This window comes from Myotis nattereri (genome assembly GCF_964212035.1).
Source record: "Myotis nattereri genome assembly, chromosome: 9".
NCBI classification, from domain to species: Eukaryota; Metazoa; Chordata; class Mammalia; order Chiroptera; family Vespertilionidae; genus Myotis; species Myotis nattereri.
The window spans coordinates 41,188,456-41,208,170 of NC_138084.1; the positions used below are offsets into that span (position 1 = coordinate 41,188,456).

The 19,715-nt window shown below is 38.3% G+C and overlaps 2 protein-coding genes across 2 annotated transcripts; one reads left to right on the plus strand and one right to left on the minus strand.

The window, feature by feature from the left end:
- Positions 1-6,778: 6,778 nt before the first annotated feature.
- OR51S1 (olfactory receptor family 51 subfamily S member 1) lies at positions 6,779-7,750 on the plus strand (the record flags this gene model as incomplete). Its single annotated transcript, XM_081098210.1, has 1 exon — positions 6,779-7,750. One exon carries the CDS (start codon positions 6,779-6,781, stop codon positions 7,748-7,750), a length of 972 nt encoding a protein of 323 aa, XP_080954336.1.
- Positions 7,751-14,399: 6,649 nt separating this feature from the next.
- On the minus strand, positions 14,400-15,347 carry OR51F2 (olfactory receptor family 51 subfamily F member 2; the record flags this gene model as incomplete). Its single annotated transcript, XM_081098241.1, has 1 exon — positions 14,400-15,347. One exon carries the CDS (start codon positions 15,345-15,347, stop codon positions 14,400-14,402), a length of 948 nt encoding a protein of 315 aa, XP_080954367.1.
- Between the last annotated feature and the right edge of the window lie 4,368 nt (positions 15,348-19,715).

Here is a 19,715-nt window from a genome sequence, read left to right on the forward strand (position 1 = left end):
CCTGGATCACATTTCAACCATATTGTCACATGGCTAGTTGATTTTCCGTATTTAGATCTTAGCTTAAATATCACCTTCAGAAATGTCAATTTTTCTATAGTATTCAGTCACTCTCCACTTATTACCCCATGACCTTTTTCTGCTTATCTCCTAAACCTTATATAGAGCCATTTGAATTGTCACATTGTTTACTCATTCATTGTCTATCACTCCCTGTTGGATGGTAAGATCCATAAAAGAAGGTAAGATCCACCTCCCTTGTTGACTACTGTAGCCTAGACTAATACCTGCTATATAGCAGGTGCTCAGAAATTATCTGCTGGGAGAAAGCCATTTTAAACAAAGAGGAGGATTAGAGAACCAAAATTGATGGGCACATGAAGTAAAAAATAGGAGTTAGGCAGTGTCCTGAACACTTCACAAACATTTCATGCAAACTCTCTTTACTGATGAGGAAGTTGAAGCTTAGAGATATGAAGTAGCTTGTCCACAACCTTACAGCTAGAACGTGCAAAGTGAAAAATTTTAACTAGCTAATCTAAATCTGAAAGTTAGAGCATCATTAATAATATTAAATGGCACGCATGTTGATCTGAGAAAAGGAAAAAGCCAGGGATGGTTTAATTCTGTCCCTCCCTCCAACTTGTTAGGCCAGATTCATGTATCACATTAATAATGGCTATCCTGATCATCACAGAGTACAGATAGAAATGGCCCTTTCTATAGTTTAGAGACCAGAGTAAAGACATCTCTGGATCCTAGGTTGATGAAAAGATAGGGAGTGGTACGTTGAACTAAACAGGAGACCTAACAGAGGCCTGAGTATGGGGTTGTGAGTGTTCTGGGGAGCTAAGACAGACTTAGTCAATGTCTTCAGCTCCATTCTCCATGGTGTTAAACTTGAGCAGGAGAGTTTGAAGGCAGCTCCAAGGTCCAATAGAGCACACCTGTTGGAGTTGTCTGGCAGGAAGTGAGAAGAGAGATGCAATAACCTGAGTCAGAAGAAGTTTACCTGTCCCCAGGACACAGAGATATTAATGAACCGTCTTCTGAAGGCGATCAGAAGTGACAAGGATGAGCCAGGATAAACCCATGGGCTGGGATCTGGTTACCAAGGTCTGCTGCAGGGATTACAGAAACAAAAGTACCCTTGAAAGGTCTCAGGGAGGGGAGGAGCAGTGGATGGCGTGGCACACAGTGAATGCCCAGGTTGATTAAGTCCAGGGTATGAAGGGAAAGCCACAAGCTGGTGTGGGGAGTGGCGGTGTCTAATGATACTTGATCCACCAGAAAACAGGGCATCTATAAAGAACAAGAAATGTCAGGGAAATAAGAAAGTGCAAAGTACAGGGACCATAAAGAAAAAAGAGTGAGTCAAAATAACTGGGCCATAGGAGTAAGAGGTTCCTGTCAGGCCAGCTGTTGAATTTCAGACAGGTCTGATTTTATTCAGCAGTGTACGTGTGCCAGGGATGGGGGTCAAACCCTAGCAGGAGAAGAGGTCATTCTATATCCCAGGTAGTCTTTGAATTGAGTCAAGTGAAGTGACTAAGCTATCTCTGCAGAGATGGAATCTGTGACCCTCGCTATTAGTACCATGTGGCACTCCACTGTGCTAATGACAATTAGTCAAAACAAAGACAAGCAACAAAACCAGAAGGTGTCCCTGTGGACTGAACTTGGGGCACTGTGTGGGGCTCATGATATGTTCTCTAAAAAAAAAAAAAAAAAAAAAAAAAAGGCTGTAGATAAACTGTGGTAATTGCCAAAGGGCTGACAGGCCCAGGCAAGTGAGGACCTAGGGACATATGGGGCCTTTGAGCTCAGGATTAGTGTGGGGTAGAGGAGTACTTGCTTCAGGGACTATGAGAGCAAGGCTGAATGCTGGGGATGGAAGGATTCACTCATTCTTGCTGCAGTCCAAAGGTTATCATGGTGTTTCCTCTGGGCAGAACAGCAGGCCCTTAACTAACCACAGCATTCTCACTGAGGCTCCCCAAGGGGCTCTGGCAACAAGGGGCTAGACACCTGTGCTCACCTTTCCTGTCTCCCACCCCCCTTCCCTCTCCCCCAGATAGGATACAACAAAGGTAGCATAAAGAATACACCTAAGGCAGTCCTCTAGAACACCAGTGTGAGGGTCGCAGGGAGAACCGAGTGTGGTGAGTGAACTGCACAAAGGGAGTAGCAGGTGGAAAGGACGATCAGACTCCAGGTGAGACTGACACAATCAATGGGGAGAGGTTAGTGTGTGGGGAGATGAAACAAGAAAGAGAGAAAAAAGCGGGGGAGAAATCAGTGGAGAAGTTACTGTTTCTGAGCTTGGAAGAACAGAAAAGAGATTGGGAAAATAATTCGATTGTTCTTAGAAAGTTACTTCATTCAAAAAAGAGTGGGAAAGTACATTGTGGCTTGGGAATTGGGAAGGAGCAATTGGAGAGAACGGAAAATCATAGGGCCCTTTGTAGGAGGCAAAGAGCTCGGGGGCTCAGAATCTGGGCAGTGAGAAACATTTTTGTATTTGGACTATTTTTCTCCCTAAAAAACTAAACAAGTGAACAAACAAAATAAACAGATCATAGATACAAAAAACAAACTGATAGTTGAAAGGTAAAAGGTAAGGGGATGAAGAGGTACAAGCTTATAAATAAGTCTCAGGGATGTAAAGTACAGCATAGGGAATACAGTCAATAATATCGCAATAACTGTACAGCGACAGATGGTTACTAGACTTCTGGTGATGATCACATCATAAGGCATATAAATGTCAAATCACTATGCTGTACATTGGAACTGATATAATATTGCACGTCAACTACACTTTAATTAAAAATAACTTCACATTCCAAAATGAAAGTTTTAAAAAGGCGGACTCTTTAAAACAGCTCATAAAATTCAACAAACTTATTTCATATATAATGGAAAGATGTTCTTATTATAGGAATGAAAAAATATAAGAGATAGTGTTTGTCTTCTAATAGCTCAGAGTAGTAGGATGGCATGGGAAGAGGTATAAGTGTGCAAGTCTATGCTAGAGAAATGAATATAGTAGGAGATGGAGTGATTAATTTGAAAGGAGTAAAACATTAGAAGGTCTATGGGATCTGGTAGAATCTGAGGTCTGATAAAGATAAGTTGTTTCCTGAAATGGAAAATGGAGAGAAGGCAGAGAGATAACAGCAGATAGAATGAAAAGGATTATGATCAAGCATGCACTATTTGAAATTTAACGAAGAGTGTCAAATATATAGTGACAGAAGGAGACTTGACTTTAGGTGATGAGCACAATGCAGCATACAGATGATGCACACTTAACATCTATATATAATTCTATTAACCAATGTCACTCCAATAATTTTAATTTTAAAAAAATTATACTTTAGGAAGTCACTCGGAATAGACTTTGCTGACAACCATATCACTGAAGAATGTGTTAAAATTATATAGTGCATTTCTACGTTTACTGGAGGCCAAAATGGTGGACCTTAGGGAACCTTGAAAAATTCAGTGGTGGAATCTTCTATACCCTATGCATGGGCTGGCTTTCTACTTACCTGACCCCAAAGATAATCTCCTGGGGTCCTTGCCCCCAGTTTATTCAGAGCAAGCCTAAATCCCTAGTAACGACACAGCATGAGAAAGAATTTGAACATACTGAGCAGCAAAACTGATCATTACCTTATATTTCAACTATCCATGAGGATCTGAGACTAAGAATGGGGGAAGTTAGTTTCTAAAATTGGGCCCTGTGACTTACCTAATCATTTCTCTTCCCTAGAATGTTTTACTTTCCCACCCGCATGCTATCCTGGGTGTTTTTTAAAATGCTTCCTGCATACACAGGTCTCTTACCATATCCATTTTTTATAAAGTACCTGATTTGATCTCGTACTTTGTTAGGTATTTATCCATGGGTCACACCACCTGGCTCCAGCAGATTTCCTGGTACTCAGCACCGAAGATATCTCTCTTAGTACAGACAGGATTAATGTGGAGACAAATGGGGATCTCTCAAGATGTGGAGGGGCAATCATCATCTTGGAGATGCGTCCACTTTTTAGCCATTTCTTCCTACTCTGCCTTATGCTGTAAATCCTCTCACATTGGCCACTTCTTGAAGCCATTCTAATTCCTCAGCATTTATCTCCAACCAAAGACCTTGTCTGACACACACTCTTCAATGCTGGTCTGGTAAGTAGCAGGGAAGATTGTGGTGAGGGGCCAAACAGCAGGTCTGGACGCAAATGTAAAGTGAGCAAATTTATTCATAACACTCTGTCATTTCTATGGGGCTGCAAGATCTCTCTCCATGACAGATCTCCCCTATAATCAAATATCCTATTTTCTAGCACTTTAGTAACCTTAGCCATTTGTCTTTCAGATGTCAGGGAACTAATCGGGTCATAAATAAAACTTTTCTCCTTTCCTGGAAACCATTATTCAGTATTTATAAATATCCTTTAGTGAGAATGTCTCTACTTTTGGTTTTGTCATAGAATTAAATCTATAGAAATTAAGATTTCAGTTTGAGAAAAAGGAAGCTTATTTTCTTTGTAGGAACTTATCAGATATTTGAAGGGCAATAAGAATGGCTTAATTGAGTGATGTGAGATGTGACTGTAAGATGTATAAGATCCCCTGCATTTCTGATGTATATATAGATGTATGTATATGTGCTGAGCATTGAAGGGATGTTTGTGAACCTATGATGAACATGTGTGCGTATGTGAAGAGATAAGAGTTACTCTTTTGGCTGCATACCTGTCTTTTGAAACAATTATTGAATCTTTAAATTTTCCTGGCTATCATTGTGTGAGGTGGCAAAGGATTGGTTAAGAGCATTTTCCACTCATGACTTGTGGAAATAAGTGGATACATATAACAACATGTATACACATATGGGTGCTTTTATTTACATGTGCTTATTCATGTGAGGACATGCATACATGTCAGTACCTACTCAGAGGTGTTTCTAATTTAGGGAATGAGCATTTGCATATTTCTTTACTTTTTAATGCATGTATGAGCTTGAATTACATTCTTTGTTTGAATTCTTATTAGTTTGATATGCATCTGCCTGAGGAAGTTAGCAGTCTATTGAAGAGCAAGGCAAAGAAAGAAATATGAATAATTAGGAATGACAGGGACTGCATTAGGCAATGTGCCATAGGGTGAGAGGAGAGGGTAAACAATCCATCACAGGGCCTGTTGAAGGAGAGGTGTTCAGCAGAGTTGGAACTTCATCTACAAATGAGGTATGATGATACAGAGAGGGAAAAGGAAATTCCACTTATAAAATGTATTTTTTTGAAAGTGGTTAAAGCAATGACCCATCTCAGGAATCCAAACAGTAGTTCTGGAAAGCTAAGACTCAAGCAGAAATAGAATAGAAATAGGTTAAGCAGTAAAGATTGTCTGGGACCAGATGGTGTAGGGGTTTCTATGACAAATAAAGGTGTGGCCTTCATTTTAAAGCAGCAGAAAATCAGATGGCTTTACGGGAAGATACCACAGCCACATTATCAGATTGCAAATTAGAAATAACACTATGGGATCTGTACAGAGGAAGGATTGGAAGGCAGACTGGCAGCAGGGGAGCCGTTCAGGATCATGCAAACAAAAGCCTCAGCAAAAGCCAAAGCACAGTTAACGTAAAAAATAATTGGATACAGAAGAAAAATTTGAGATGAGACAATGGCGCTTACTGAATAATTGATAGTTACTCATTTGCTATAAGAATACAGCTTTCCAAAAAAAAAAAAATAAGTATTACAAGTAAGGCCGAAGTCATCTTTGATTCCTGTCTCTCATCAATGTTTCTATGTCTCTATCCCTCTCCCTTCCTCTCTATCTAAAAAACAAATAAAAACATTTTTTAAAGTGACAAAAAGCAGATAACTTTTTATCATTCTAAATCTTGCAGTCAAGTATGATGTTAATTTTATTCATAGATAGCCTTTATCAGGTTGAGGAAATTCCTCTCTTTTTTTGTAAAGAGTTTTTATCATGAGACTTTTATTTTGGGAAATTGGTGAGTAGTAATGCCATCTCCTGACTCAGGAAACCAAGACGTATTTCTTTTTTTTTCCTTCCATCATTTTTGTAATTTTCCCACTACTGCTTCCTAACTGAGGAAGCTGGAAGAGGTTTTAAAATGCATTTGTTAAGATCTGTTTTGGATTATTTTAATTTAAAATACATAGAATATCCATATGGAGATTTCTAGGGTGAAATGAATATAGACTAATCTGGGATATATATATTCATGATACATCCTTTTATGGAATTGATTTGAAGTCATGAGAGTAGATAGACCACTAAGTAAAAAGAAGAGCCAAGTAAAGATCTCTCAAAAATATCAATGTAATGTATAAATTGGATGGGACACATCAGGGTGAATTAAGAAGTTAAATTCTGAGAGGTAGAATTTAAAAGAAAAGGAGAAAGCGGATTCACAAAAATTAATGCTCATTGAGAAATAAACCAGTTTAGGAAAATGACTTGATTTAGTAATAAAGGGTTAATTGGTGAACTTGTGAGAACTGTTCAAGTGAACTGAAATGTGAGTGTGTTTAGGCAGCACAGAAGTCAGATGGCCTGGGATTGGGAGGCATAGAAGCAGTGTTCATAGGAGTGTAAACCCTCTGCCAGGTGTTTGCTATTAAGGCAGGAAGCAGAGAAAGGCTCTTTTAGAAAGATCATGCAAACATGTCTTAAGATTAAGTAAATCTTTCTAATCAGTTCTCAGGTTCCAGAGTTCAAAGTGAGATCCTGAACGATGTCAACATTCCTCATCCAGGCAGCCCCCAACAGCAGCATTTCAATGACCCCCACCTTCCTGCTGGTGGGCATGCCAGGCCTGTCAGCTGTACCCTCCTGGTGGACAGCACCCCTCATCACCATCTACCTTCTCTCTGTTCTGGGCAACAGTACTATCCTCTGGATCATTGCCATGGAGCCCACGTTACACCGTCCTATGTACTTCTTCCTCTTCCTGCTTAGTGTATCTGATGTTGGCTTGGCCACAGCCCTGATGCCCACCCTATTGGGTCTTGCCCTTGCTGATGCTCATGCTGTCCCTGCCTCAGCCTGCCTCCTGCAGATGTTCTTTGTCCACGTCTTTTCTGTCATGGAGTCCTCTGTTTTACTCGCCATGGCCTTTGATCGGGCACTGGCCATCTGCCGCCCTCTCCACTACCCAGTACTTCTCACCAATGATGTTGTTAGGAAGATTGGCCTCACCATTGTTTTCCGATGCGTGGGTCTCCATCTGCCCTTGCCATTTCTCCTGGCCCACATGCCCTACTGCCACCCACAGGTTCTGACTCATTCGTATTGCTTGCACCCAGATATAGCCCGATTGGCCTGTCCAGGAGCTTGGGGTGCAGTCTACAGCTTCTTTGTGGTCCTGTCAGCCATGGGATTAGACCCACTGCTTATTTTCTGCTCCTATGGCCTAATTGGCAGGGTATTGCAGGGTTTGGGATCAAGTGAGGATCGTTGGAAGGCTGGTCAAACCTGTGCCGCCCACCTCTCTGCTGTGCTTCTCTTCTATGTGCCCATGATCCTCCTGGCACTCATTGACCGTCTTAGGATGCCAATCCCTCAGCCTGCCCATACTCTTCTCTCCTATGTCCACTTCCTGCTTCCTCCATTGATCAACCCTGTTCTCTATAGTGTCAAGATGAAGGAGATTAGAGAGAAAATCCTCAAGAGGTTGCAGCCCAGAAAAGTAGGTTGTGCTCAGTGAGAAAAATGTCCCTCCACATATAGGGACTCAGGACTACAAGATACAGAGGTTTCCATGACTGAGAACTCAGTTCATTATGCATGAAATGGCCATTCAGGTACACACAAGCACATGCACATGGATAGATATGCCTGTTCCAAATGTGTGCCTGTGTATATTAATGAAACCTTATGAACCCCAGAGAATGGCAGTGGTCTAACTACCTTACACTACAAATGAATGGCATTAAAAGGGCCAGAATCTAGGTCTTGTCACAACTGTCCAAATATGTTGGTTATTCTTTTGTTTTTGTTAATTTCTACACTACATCTATATCCTAATAACTGAGGAAACTGAAGGAGTTAAGCAGTTACATGGAAAAGAAAAAAAGAAGACAGAAACATTCTACTCAACTGGATAGTGTTGGGCCTTCATTAAAAGTAGAGATTCTGACGTATCCATAGGAATTGGATGAAAGAGGACACAAGTAAGTATCTCAATTAGGCTCTTCATGTCAAGGGATATGCTACATAACTCTGATCAGGCCAGGAAAAAGAAGAGCCTTCACTGAGTTCAAAATGTTGGTGTTTCTGATTAAAATTTCAATGATTCAGAAGAAATTAGAAAAAGTAAAAATTACTTTAAATTGCCATCTAAATGTAACCATAATTACATTTTAGTGAACACTAATAAATGTAAAGTTTATATAAATGGAATCTTACACATAGTAGATGAAGTCGTTGGTCTTAGTGGTAGTATTATATATCCACACCCACGTTGGGGATCAGAGTGTGCAGATTATACTTACTTTCACTTTTATTTTGAGCTTGGACACATGACTTTCTCTGGTCAACATTGTCTCTATGACTTGTTTTTGTCAGTAGGATGTTAGTGGATATGATAAGAGCAGAGGCCCAAGTGGGATTTTCACAATGGGGTTTCTTCCTTTGCTATGAGTAATGTTGAGCTCAGGTAGTAGTGCCCTTCTACTTGGTGCCCAAAACAAGATACATGGGGCAAACCTATACCCTGGAGCCAATCCTAGCTGACTAGAGACCTGAAGCAGAGCCATCAAGTCAAAGCAGCCTACATCAAAAGGATGTCTGTCAATCTGATGATCAGCAAGCATTACAATAAATTCTGTAGTTGTAAGCAACTAAGATTTGTGGTTGTTTGCAACAAAAAGGAACTAACACTATAACTACAGTTTTTTTCTATAAATATGGTTAATTCCTAATGATTTTTTCTTTGTTATTACAATTATTAATATCTCTATATATAAAAGCCTAAGCAACTGGCTGATAGGCCAGTAGCAATGACTCACACTGACCACTAAGGGGCAGACGCTCAAAAAAGGAGCTGCTGAGCTGTGGTCACTTGGCAGCAGCAGTTCTTGGGTGACGCACCCAGAACCAGAGAGGTGGGAGACCGATTCTGGAGTGCGTCACCAAGAACCGCTCTCTCACAATTTGAGACCCCTCGGGGGATACCGGAGAGCCACTTTCAGCCCAATCCCCACAGTCCAGGCCAAGCGACCCCACTAGTGTATGAATCCATGCACCAGGCCTCTAGTACATATATAAGGGGCTTGCTTTGTAGCACGAAAGTTGTATAACATTCTACATGTCTTTCTTTATCTTGCTTTTCTTATGGTAGAAATCCCTCAAAGTAAATAAGTATGGATTCATTCAAGGACTACATAATATCCCATGACATGGATGGACTGCATTTAACTCAACTATTTCCTCATAATGGGTACTGGAGTTGTCTTCAGTATTATGGCACTCTAAACAATGCTGTAATAAACATTCTTATGCAGCTGTCCATGTGCACTTATGCTTTTATTTCTATAAGACTGATATTCAGGTCATCACTGCTGGTTTCAAAGGGTTATACATTTTTTTTTATTTCAATGAGTATTAGTAGATCCATTTCCCCAAAGGCTAGATTAATTTATATTTCTTCCCTACATGGAAGTGTGCCTTTTCCCTACATACCCACCAAAATTCACGGTTACCACTATTCTTAAATTTTCATCAATTTTATTATGAAAATTATCACATTTACCTTTATGTTGAACTTTCCCAATAGTAAAAAAATGAGTGTCTTTCACATGTCTATTGATTATTTTGTCCCCTTTATCAGTAGCTTTATCCATGTTTCTACTTTGTTGTTTATATGTGAAATATAAATTTGCAAGAGATCTTAGTTTTATGCCTTTGCCAATAAAATGTTTATCTTTGGCCTTGTTTAGGCAATTAAATTGCAAACAAATATAGGTAGTTTTATATAATCAAACCCACTTTTATTTTTTTTATAATTTTGTTGTTTTATACTTTGCTTCTAAAAATGTATCTTTGAGTCCTTTGTTTTACATATACTCTTTTATGCTTTTCTTCTAAAGTTGTTTAAATAGTTTTAATTTTAGATTTTTCTGTGTCAGAAGTCTAAACTTATATTAATCAAAATCAATGTGTACTAGTGGCAAAACCATCTATTAAATACATTCTCTTTTTCTCACTGAAATAAAATGCTATGTGTGAATGCCATTTCTTACAATATGTGTGTCTGTCTGTTTGTGTACATTGCTTTACAGATCTTTTAATGTGTCATATATATGATCACTTATCACTGAGCTATTACAGTAGCCACATGGTATGATTTTGTTAATATGTGGTATAGTGATCCTTCTCTCACAAAACAAATAAGAGCTTTGGAATACTAAGAGAAACCTCATTGTTTTTATAGATTAAATCTAAGAGAATCAGCATTTGTTAATAAGTTTTTACATCCAGTAATATATGATTGATGTTTCACCTAGTAACAGCTTTTATACATTTTTAATAAAATTATGGGCTACCCCACTTCTGAGGGAAGAAACCTGTCTCACAAAGGCCCCTTAAGGTCCCTGCCAATGTTAACTTCTTGGTAACAGGTACAGAGAGTGGGGAGTAGAGCCTAGATGACTTCTCTGACTCACACTTGTATCTCCCCTCCCCCTACCCTCTCCCCACCACCCAGCAAAACCTGAGGAGCTTTCATGCTGAATGTTCTATGGTACTATGATCTAGCTTTCTCTTTTCACAGAAACTTCCAGAATTATTTTGTGTTCTCTATTATTTAGTAACTGTTATTCCAGCCATTTTACCAGATGTGATGCCCCTTTTGAAAAGACTATTCTTTCAGCTCAAATTGATATACATCTACTAAACACAAACTATGGACAAGGTACTTTATTGCAAAGAGAGTTTTTTAAAGTTGAATAAAGCTCAGCCCTTTCCTTGTGGAAGTTCCAATGTCATCAGTGAGAGAGACATATGCTTGATGTTGGATGTCCTGCGGGTCTCCATCCACTGTACCCCGAGGACACAGCCCCTATCTTTACTAAAAATACTGCCAAATACAATGCCCACCTATACTTTCCTTCTACAATTTCCCCCAAAATTGGCTTTAGCAAAATACACACTCTCTAGGTTCCCCTTCCACGTTGCCCTGGGAAAGTAAATTTCAAACATTAATATACACACCAATTATTCGTGCAGTTCACAGTGTGACCTTATCAGGAAAGTGGGACTAAGACAGGGAGAAAAGTGATAGCACAATGTCCATTCTTGTTCAATGAGTCCCCTCAAAATAGATCATTTTTAAGATTCCATGCCTGAAGCCTTTATTGACAAGATTCCACCTAACTCAGCTAACTAAAGATATGACTTACTGTTGACAACATTGTTTTTTCCAGCTATGTTCATCATGCAAAGACAAAGCTGTACCCCACCCCACATATGGACCCTAATCTTTTGTTGTTGTTAATCCTTACCTGAGGATATTTTTCTATTGATTTTTTTTTAGAGAGTGAAAGGGAGGAGGAGAGACAGAAAGAGAAAGAAACATGGATGTGAGAGAGACACATCAATTGGTTGCCTCCTGCATGTGCCCAACCAAGGTATGTGCCTTTGATTGGGATCAAACCTATGACCCTTCAGTCCATGGGCTGATACTCTAACCACTGAGAAAAACTGGCCAGGGCTAGACCCTAATCTTTTGCAACTGTTAACCCTGTCTCAAGTGTGCCTTGGTCCTGTAGGCTGTACACCCCATGAAGCATTTTTATCTCCAGCACTCTGAAAGGCATAGGGTTAACCTCTATAAATCGAGGATTTTCATTGAAAAACATAAAATCCTCTTAAGGAACTTCAGTTTGAGTGTCTAGGACACCAACTCAGTTCCTGGTTGTCATCCCAGAGCAAGGTGGAGAGCTTTCAGATTATTCATGTCCTGCAGCTTCTCTGCTTCAGCCCCTTTTCAGAATCCATATCCTTATTTATGGTCTCATACTCATCTCTAGCATAGGCACATCCTCCTGAGAATTAACAGACTCCTAGTTCCCTTGGGAACAATGACTCCCCTTGCTTCATCACTGCCTGTCAATGAGAGGCTCATCCATGGAAATGCAGAGAGCAGGCTCTGACTCTCACTCACAGATTTAACTCTTGTGATCCTGGTCCCACCTCAGGTGCAGGCTTGGGGAGAACTAGTCTCTGACATTGGTAAGGCCACAAGACTAAGTGGATGCCATAGTAGATACAATCTAAGACCATCACAGACTTTATGTGGAATTCTGCCCACAGATATGTTCTGTTTGGTCATCAGAATGTCTAGTTTTATTACTAATGTGAATGGATTTAGGTCACAAGCTCTCAGATCTATCATAGACTCCACCTTTCTTCAATGTTTTATATCTAGTCTCTTCACATTTGTTGGCCACCAAAGGCATTTAATTTCACAGAACAGAAAGGAAAGACCAGGGTCACAAGCACTGCTGGTATCTTAGACCATCAAGTTCAGAAGAGAATATCAATTTTAGCCCTCAATTTTAAATGTTAGAAATAAATAAAAGCTGTAATTCTGATGGCATGTAGCAAGAGAACATATGATTTTAGACAGAGAATGGAAAATAAGATCTAGCAAAAACATCTTGGACCTAGAACAAAGTAAGAACAGATATTAGTAAGTGAATCAATGTTGATAAGCCAACAATAATGTCTCTGTCTTCAGGTCTTCAGGTTAATACAAGACAGGATGTGCTTGAGATGAGAGCTACCATAAATAAGTTAGGTCAGGTAGAACATTGGAGAGAAGAAGCCTATATACTTTTTTTTTGATTTTTCATATTCTAAAAATATATAGACATAGGATATAATCTTTCACTGATAATAGGCAACCAAACCTACCATCATGCTTTTTTTTTGGTTAAAGTATGAGATTATAAAGGCAAGATGATTACTGGAATTCTAGACAAAGTTTATCTTACCTTTTAATGTTTAGCTAACAGCAACAATAACTGATTCTGAGTGCTTCATTTTTGCATTTACACAGAATATGAGCTTGCACATAATAAAGGGCAAAATAACTTTACCTACATAATATCCAGAAGTGGATCACTGGGTCAAAAGGCAGTTCCATGTTTTATATTTTGAGGAAACTCCATACTGCTTTTCATAGTGCCTGCAGCAATCTGCCTTCCCACCAACAATGTACAAGGATTCCCTTTTCTCCACATCCTCACCAGCACTTATTGTTGATTTATTGATGATAACCATTTTGAGTGAAAAGACTATCTCACTGTGATTTCAGTTTGCATCTCTCTGATGATTAGCGACGTGATTTCTTCATATATCTATTGGCCATTTTTATGTCCTCTTTGCAGAAGTGTCCATTCAGATCCTTTGCCCATTTGTTTTAAATTGGGTGTTGAGTAGTAGAAGTTCTTTATATATTTTGAAAATTAACCCATTATCAAATGTGTCATTGGCAAATATGTTCTCCCATTCAGTGGGTTCCCTTTTCACTTTGTTGATTATTTCTTTTGCTGTGAAAAAGCTTTTTCGTGTGATGTAGTCCCATTTGTTTATTTTCTCTTTTTTTTTTCCTTTGCCCAAAGAGATATATCTGCAAAATTATTGCTAGGAGAAATGCCTGAAATTTTACTGCCTATGTTTTCCTCTAGGAATTTTATGGTTTCACAACTTACATTTAAGTCTTTAATTCATTTTGAGTTTATTCTTATGTATGATGTAAGTTGGTGGTCTAGTTTAATATTTTGCATGTATCTGTCCAATTTTCCCAACAGCATTTATTGAAGAGACTGTCTTTACTCCATTTTATGTTCTTGCCCCCTTTGTCAAACATTACTTGACTATAAAGGCATAGGTTTACTGATATTCATTTTAGGGTTTACTCTATAGTTTAAATATTTTGGAAGCATGCAAAGAATCAAGAGCTTTAAGGCAGGGAAATCCAATTAATTGAAGTGCTTTTTGTATATCATCAGAAAAGCACAATGGCATATTAATAACATTTCCAACATTAAATGTAGACTTTTAGAATTATATGCAGAATCTGAATTAATATTTTATTGAGGTACTATACAATTTGCAAATATAAATATTTGTTTATATACAGTGTCTCACTAAATATTTAAAATAAAACCATAATTTAGGTTTTATTAATATGAACTTACTGGAAGAAAACTAAGCAAATATCATATAATCAATAATTTGCATAATTTGAACTATTGGAAGCATATCTAGGCATTTTGGGAACAATTACCCCATTCTATTAAAGCACTCATTCAGAAATTGCTTTATTTTTACTCTGAGACAACTAGTGATTAGATTTGCAGCTGCTTCTGAATTAAGACTTTAACAATAGCCTTTCTAATCTGCTTAGTCTTCACACTGTAGATGATAGGGTTGAGCACTGGGGGGATGAGCAGAAAGATATTAGCCATGATGGTGTGGACAAATGGAGGTGCTGAATGTCCATAGCGATGAACAAGTGACAAGCTGATGAGAGGAATGTAGAAGATGGCAACAGCACTGATGTGGGATATGCAGGTGTTGAAGGCTTTCCACCGCCCCTCTGAGGAAGCAATGTTGAGGACAGATCGGATGATCAGGACATAGGAAAGCAAGATGCAAGGGCAGTCAAATCCTGTCGTGGAGAAGAGTGCAAACAGGCCAAGGATGCTGTTGATTCTGTTGTCTGTGCATGAGAGCTGAATGAGATCAACATGGTAGCAGTAAGAATGTGAAAGGACCACAGAACTGCAAAAGGACAACCTCCTGACAAAAAACACAACGGGCAACATGACAGCAACATTCCTTATCAACATGCTCACCCCGATCTGGGCAATCCTGGCATTGGTGAGGATGATGGTGTATCTCAGTGGGTCACAGATGGCTACAAAACGATCAAAAGCCATGGCCAGCAGAACGCCAGACTCCATGAAAGTAAATGTATGGAGAAAGAACATCTGAGCAATGCAAGCATTTAAGTTGATCTCTCGAGCTTCAAACCAGAAGACACCAAGGGTAGTGGAAAGTGTGCAGAGGGACAAGCTCAGGTCTGTGGCTGACAGCATAGAGAGAAAATAATACATGGTCTCGTGGAGGCTCTGCTCAAGGAGGACCACAAAGAGGATCATGCTGTTCCCAGACAGGGCGATGACATACAGGAGACAAAAAGGGATGGAGATCCAGGCCTGGACTGCTCTCAAGCCTGGGATACCCGTCAGGAGGAAGGTCAGAGGCTGAGCACTGGTATTGTTGACCAACATAATGAGGGACTGAGAACACAGGGATATTTGAATAATTGAACATGACATAATGAATATACAGCTTATCTCTTAGACTTAGAACGTCATAGTGGTACTCTGAGACTCACTTGTTGGGAAAAGAGAATTCCCATATTATGCTACTTAAAATTTTCTTAAGTCTGTAATTCTTTTTGGGGAAATCAAACATCACAATTAAATCATCCCTGACTATAAAAGTCCCCAGTAGATTACCTAAACAATATGATGAAAAATCTGGTTTCCAGTATTTTTTTTAAATAAATTATTAATCCTGTAATAAAGCACCAAAAAATCAAATCACATTTATAATGTAGATATTATTAGATTTCTCCCAGGTTATGTCCAGAAAAATGCCAAAGACATCCCCAAGACACACATGTTTATATATGTGATAATAGAGTAGTCCAAAAGAACCTCCCTAAAAACAATAAGTATAGCTACATCCATAAATTTCTTTTTCTGGTTTAATTTTGCCCCCAAGAATCTTAAATATGAAATCCTTTAAGGATCTGCCACTTTTCCATTCTAAGACATTTAAATAATTATATTTTCCATTTTCACAGTTTCATCTTTTACTTATTTAATAACAAAATAAAAAAATTACTGGAAGCTATCTCTGGTTTCCAGGTTTCTGAAGATAGAACTTTCTTCTGGACATTGTCATAGGGATTTCTCATGGATAAGTCAAATTCACTCTATTCAAAATCAAATTGGTCATTTTCCCCTATAATTGTTCTTACTCCTATATATTCTACACAAAGCTTATAATTTTCACAAAAATTAACCAATTATCTAAGTCAAGCTCTGGGAGTTTTGTACTCATATGTTTCTACTGGTCACCACCCCAATTAATTACCAAGTCTTTTCTAATATCTCTCTTTCTTACTCTACCTATTCTTATTTAAACACAAAATAATCTCCTTCAGGTATTATACTGTATAACCTGGACTATTAAATTAACCTACAAATAATATTAATTTATTATAAATATAAAATAACAAGGGCTGCAAAGCAATAACATCCATTCATTAAAAATCTTCTCTTTACCAGAAAATATAAACGAGAAGAACAATCTTTTAAACTAAATAAAAATGACAAAACCACATATCATAACTTGAGAGGCAATATATTGGAGTGCAATGGATAGCATGAAGGATAGACATTTATTGGAAAACAAGGATGCAAAATGTTATTTTTGTAAGCTTTCAATAGAAGATGCTAGGAAATATTTAAATAAATGTTAAAAGAGGCAAATAACAAAAATAAAAAGCACAAATAAATGAGTTAACAATAAAAACCAGAGTTAATTACCTAAAAAGAAAATATGTGCACTTTTTTTCCAGAATGGTCAAGAAAGCTAGAAAAAGCATGGTTAACTGTGTGACAAATTTTTTAAAAGTAAATATAATGGAATAGATGCATAAGTATAATACTTTATTTGCAAGAGATACAAAATTGATAATTTTATAGGAAAATCTCAATCACCAAATCAGTCCAAGAAATTAAATCCAGCAGAGAAAAAATTACAATGACAGGAAAAGGCACCAATAATCTCAGAATAGTTTCAAAAAAAAGTATAAATAAGGATAAAGAATATGATGATGATTACACTAGAAAAAAGAACTGATATGTGATAAAATGATGGTTAATAAATTGGCTAACAATTTATAAAACTATAAAGATCTCTATTTTCCATATTCCTGCATTTAGATTAAGAATTTCAAGGCAAAACAAAACCCCTATAATAATATTAGAATAAGAGAAAATGCATTTATGACTCTTTTAGGGAATCTCTTTAGAAATAAGATGAAATTAAAGCCATTAAGTAAACGATTGATACAGAATACCACATCAAACTTAAATACTTACTGATTGCAAAAGATATCTGTAACAAAATCAGAAATGCAGCATGCTATGTACATGCATTAGAAGACCAAGATCAAACAATGCTGTTACATTTGCTTTAAATAGATTGTGTCTGTTTTTGCTTGAGGACTGTATGTGGTTTGATAGAAGGAAGGGAGTTGGGAACAGGAAACAAAAATATCAAATAGATTTCTGTGTCCAGAGGTTTAGGGCAAGAAGGACATGGTGGCCACCAGGATATATTATTCTGGTCGGCAGATGAAAGTCACAGTCCTCACTCCCAACACTGACAGGAGGTAGGGCCTTGTTAGCCCATTCCCATCTAAGATTCCTCATCTGTAAACCTTGAACTTTAAAAAATATCTCTGATGTGCCTATTTCAGCTGTTTCTGTAATGGTCAAATGCAAGGATGCATTTGAAGTCCTTCTTTCTAAATATAAATGGGTTCTAATAAGAAAGCTATCAGAGAGTTCAGACTGTGAGGATCCTGCCGAAGGTGGAGCTGATGCCAAGTGAAAGAACTGAAAAAGTTTATAATTCTAGAAAATAGGGATATAGAAATCAGCCAAATTTAAAAGCTGAGTGAGATAACAACAAAATATATAAGAAATGTCAAATTTGGTTAACACGGAATCATAAAAATTTACTCTACCTCCTTGACTTGACTAACTTTTGACATTTTCTCCTGGAAAGAAATGTTTGTTTGCAAGCTTCTTACTGATCTTTCACTAATTCTCATAACCTTCTGCTTCAGCCTGTCACTGTGAATCCCTCTTCCCAGTATCTCTCCTCTTCTGCCTCTGAGGTACAGTCCGCTGCCACTAAGTACCTGTCTCCCTCTCCCCATGCCTTTCCCTCCAGGTTAGCTCTCACCATTCCCTCTTCTTGGTCTGCTGTTTCTGGCCCTAGCATCATACCTGGCTCCCAACAAAGGAAGAGCTCCTTTCCACGATCTGCCAGCCAAGTACATATGTGGGTGGCTCCTGGACCTGGTTTCCTGTAGGGAGCCCAGAATTCACCCAGTCCTGCTACCTAGAGACCCTTGGGGTTTGGAGATATAATCAGATGAGCAGCATGATCCTAGTGTGAGAACTAGAATTTCCCTGGAGGTTTACCACACCAATTTAAAGCAGGTCTACATAATATGTTTACCATCTCACTTTTAATTGTTTTATTATCTTTACTAGAGACCAGGTGCATAAAATTTGTGCATGGGTAGGGTCCCTAGGCCTGGCTGGCAATCAGGGCCAATCTGTAGGGCAACCAGCAGGGTGATCAGGGGGGCCCCTGCTAGCACCCGCCTTGGCTGCCCTGGGACCTGAGGGCTGGGGGCAGCTTCTGCATTAAGCGTCTGCCCCCTGGTGGTCAGTGCGTGTCATAGCGACTGGTTGTTCCGCCAGGCGTTCAGCCGTTCAGTAGATTTGCATATTAGGCTTTTATTATATAGGATATTTTTAATGAATATAAACATTCTTTTTTTTTATCCATTAACTTTAGGTTTTTATTTACTACTGTGTAGGGTGCAGGCAAGAAATGTCCTTACGCTTTCCTCCTCTTCAAATTTAGTCACCAAGAGCATAATATTTTCCTGGAAAAGGTATATAAATTCATATACAGCCTTAGAGCTAAATTTAAATATTGTATATTTGTATTTCAGTTGTTTGAACTGTAAAGCAAATAAATTTTTATTGAAATAGGCTTAAACAAACATTACACAATACATATATCACCCTAAATCACTAAGCATATATCTCTATTAAAGGAAGCATCCATTCATCAAAATAAAATTGATTTTTTTCCTTGTACATGATTCAATTATTTCAACTTTTCTTTTCATTTATAATGGATCATGGTTTTCTAAGACCACTTTCTGTTTTCTCTGAAATCCAAATTATCTTCCATTTTGCCTGCTAGCAGGATAAAGACAGGCTTTCTTCATCATCCCACTCATGACTTACTGCTATTTACTCAGACTGTGAAGACCCTGTAAAAAATGGAGCTGCTGCCAACGAAAGAACTCAGGAAGTTTATTTTCTAGAAAATAGGACTATAGAAATTAGGCAAATTTAAAATCTGAGTGAAACAATAATAAAATCTATAATAATAAAAGCGTAAATGCTAATTAGACCAGACACCTTCCAGATGACCTTCCAGGCAAAGCTAAGGCTGTGAGGGTGTCTGCAGGCAGCCAGAGGGAAGCCCAGGTCCCGGTTGCCAGAGGGAAGCCAGTGCAGCAGCTGGGGGAAGGAGGGCCTACTCTTGCACTAATTTCTTGCATCAGGCTTCTAGTATATAATAAATGCCAAACTTGAGTTACACAGAATCACAATTTACTCCACTTCCTTGGCTTGACTGACTTTGACATTTTCTCCTGTAACTATAAAAGGAATGTACATATATCATCCTAAATCACTAAGCCCATATCTCTATTTAAGGAAGCATCTATTCATCAAAATAAAATAGGTTCTTTCCTTGTACATGAT